General features: G+C 24.4%; 1 protein-coding gene across 1 annotated transcript, besides 2 other annotated features; it reads right to left on the reverse strand.

Moving 5' to 3' along the window:
• Nucleotides 1-297: 297 nt before the first annotated feature.
• On the reverse strand, nt 298-1977 carry EDI_052330 (uncharacterized protein; the record flags this gene model as incomplete). Its single annotated transcript, XM_001733694.1, has 1 exon — nt 298-1977. The coding sequence occupies one exon, from the start codon at nt 1975-1977 to the stop codon at nt 298-300; it is 1680 nt and encodes a 559-aa protein (XP_001733746.1).
• Nucleotides 1978-1979: 2 nt separating this feature from the next.
• Nucleotides 1980-2047: a sequence feature (AT_rich).
• A 12-nt stretch (nt 2048-2059) lies between these two features.
• Nucleotides 2060-2525: a repeat region.

A 2525-nucleotide genomic window follows, 5' to 3' on the forward strand; every position in this document is an offset into this window, starting at 1 on the left:
GTTTTAATAAATTCAGTTTATTTCAATTAAACAAAATTCCAGTTTATTTCAGTTATTATCATATTGAATAAAGAATTAATTTACATAGGAATTAAAAGTAAAGTTATCATTAATTTATGAACAATTAAAATCTCATTTCTTTTCTCTTTGTTGCATTTCTTTCATTTTCCACTTAAAAAATGATTTAGTTGTTGTTTCAGTAATACAAATCTCATAGAATGAAATTTAACTCATTCAAACTAAACCAAATGATTATAAAAATTAAGACTTATTAATTGTCGTGCTTTAGTGGACGTCTTATTCTTTTCTAAATATTTCAAAGTTATCTATAAAGCATTCCTTTGGTATTTTTTCATTCTCTCTTAACACTTTACATTTATCACAACCAACAAAACACCTAACTCCAAAAGATGAAATTGTTGTTGGGATGTTAATTAATTTTAGTGATGAGCATCCATTAAAACAATAACTTCCAATTTCAGTAATTGTTGTAGGAAGAACAACACTAGTAAGTGATCTACACCCATAAAAACAACTATTTCCCATTTTAATAACTGATGATGGAATATCAATAGTATTTAATAAGCTGCACCATTCAAAACAACTATTTCCTAGTATACTAACTGAAGTTGGTATAGTGATGGACGTTAATGATATACAGTTGTAAAAACATTTATTTCCTAATCTCTTAATTGATGATGGTAAGTTAATTGATGTCAATGATGAGCATTGATAAAAAAATTTTTCTCCTAATACACTAACTGTTTTTGGTATATTGATGAATAATAATGAGGTGCAATAACTAAAACAACCATATCCCATTTGTCTAACAGACGTTGGTATATAAACACTTGTTAATGATGAACAACTTTCAAAACAATTATTTCCTATTTTACTAACTGTTCTTGGTATACTAATTTTACTTAATTCTGAACATTCATGAAAAGACTCTTTTCTTAGTTCAGTTACTGTTGTTGGTATAGCAACATTACTTAATGAAAAGCAGTTATGAAAACAGTAATATGGAATTAAACTAATTGTTGTTGGTATGTCAATTGATGTTAATGATGTACAATATTCAAAACATTTCCATCCTAGTTTAGTAATTGTAGTTGGAATAATAAATTCATTAATATCTTTCTTTTTTATCTTCGCTCCATTTATTCTTTGTATATTTTTTGGTATTTCAATACTAACTAACACTGGTTCATTCATAAATATCCTTTTTTCACTGATAAATTTGATATTGTCTATATTCATACTCGTTAACGACAAACACCAATCAAAACAATCATCCCCGAATTCTCTTAATGCCATTGGTATATTAATTCTTAACAATGAATCACACCAACTAAAACACCCATCTCCTATTTCACTAATTGTTGATGGTATATTAATTGTTGGTAATGATGAACATCCATTAAAACATCTATACCCTATTTTACTTATTGTTGTTGGTATATTAATTGATATTAATGATCTACAATATTTAAAACAATATTTTCCTATTTCACTAACTGTCGTTGGTATGTCAATTCTTGTTAATTCTTTACAATTACAAAAGCAAAAATTTCCAAGTGAATTAACTTCTGATGGTATTGTAGTTCCATACTTATCTTTATCTTTATCTGTATATTCTATATTTTTACAGATATTTCCGGATTCTTTTTCTTGTAAATATGTTGAATATTCTACTTTATACCATATTATTTTTTTAAATATTCTTCCATCATTAAATATCTCATTATTTCTATTATAAATATGAAATGTTTCAATGTTAGGAAAGAATTTTCTTGAATATTCATTTAAAGGAATTGGATTAAAATGAAATCTTTCCATATTTCCTTGAAATCTTTTAATTCCTATTTCTAAATTAATAAAATCATTAATATCATTAAAGTACATTGATGTTATCATTATTTCATTGTACCCTAATTTCATTCTTGATTGATTATTTGGTGTTGTTGTATTTTCCATTCTTATTTTATTTCAACTTTAAATATTTTTAAGATTATCATTCTATTTTATTAAAATTTAGTTAAATATTCACAAATACTTAAAAAATAACAAATAATAGATATATCCACAATTGGATTTTATGATTATTGAGAAGTGATTGTTTCAGTGAATTCAATATACTCTATTTATACAATAAAGTTCATTTCTAACATATGAGAATTAGAATGTTCCTCTTCTAATGTGTTGCCAGTGTTGAATGTGTAGAACATTAAGTCTTTCATGTTTTTTATAATGATTGTTCGTAGTATTTTGGGGGAAGTCAATTTGTAATTTTAGTGTCTTTAATCTTCTTACTGTTTCTTTATGTATTAATTTATTGTTAATATTACAGGTATTATTTCTACATAAGTTAATTCTCTACTTTGTATTAACTTCTCTTGTAATTCTTTGTATTTATTTATTTTGTAAATATAATTTAATTCTTTATTTCTATCTTGACATATATCAACATCAACAATATATCATTTTTTCTTTGATATTTTGATATATATATCTGGTATTCTAAC

Source organism: Entamoeba dispar, genomic scaffold, assembly GCF_000209125.1.
Source record: "Entamoeba dispar SAW760 scf_1105229457767 genomic scaffold, whole genome shotgun sequence".
NCBI classification, from domain to species: Eukaryota; Evosea; order Mastigamoebida; family Endamoebidae; genus Entamoeba; species Entamoeba dispar.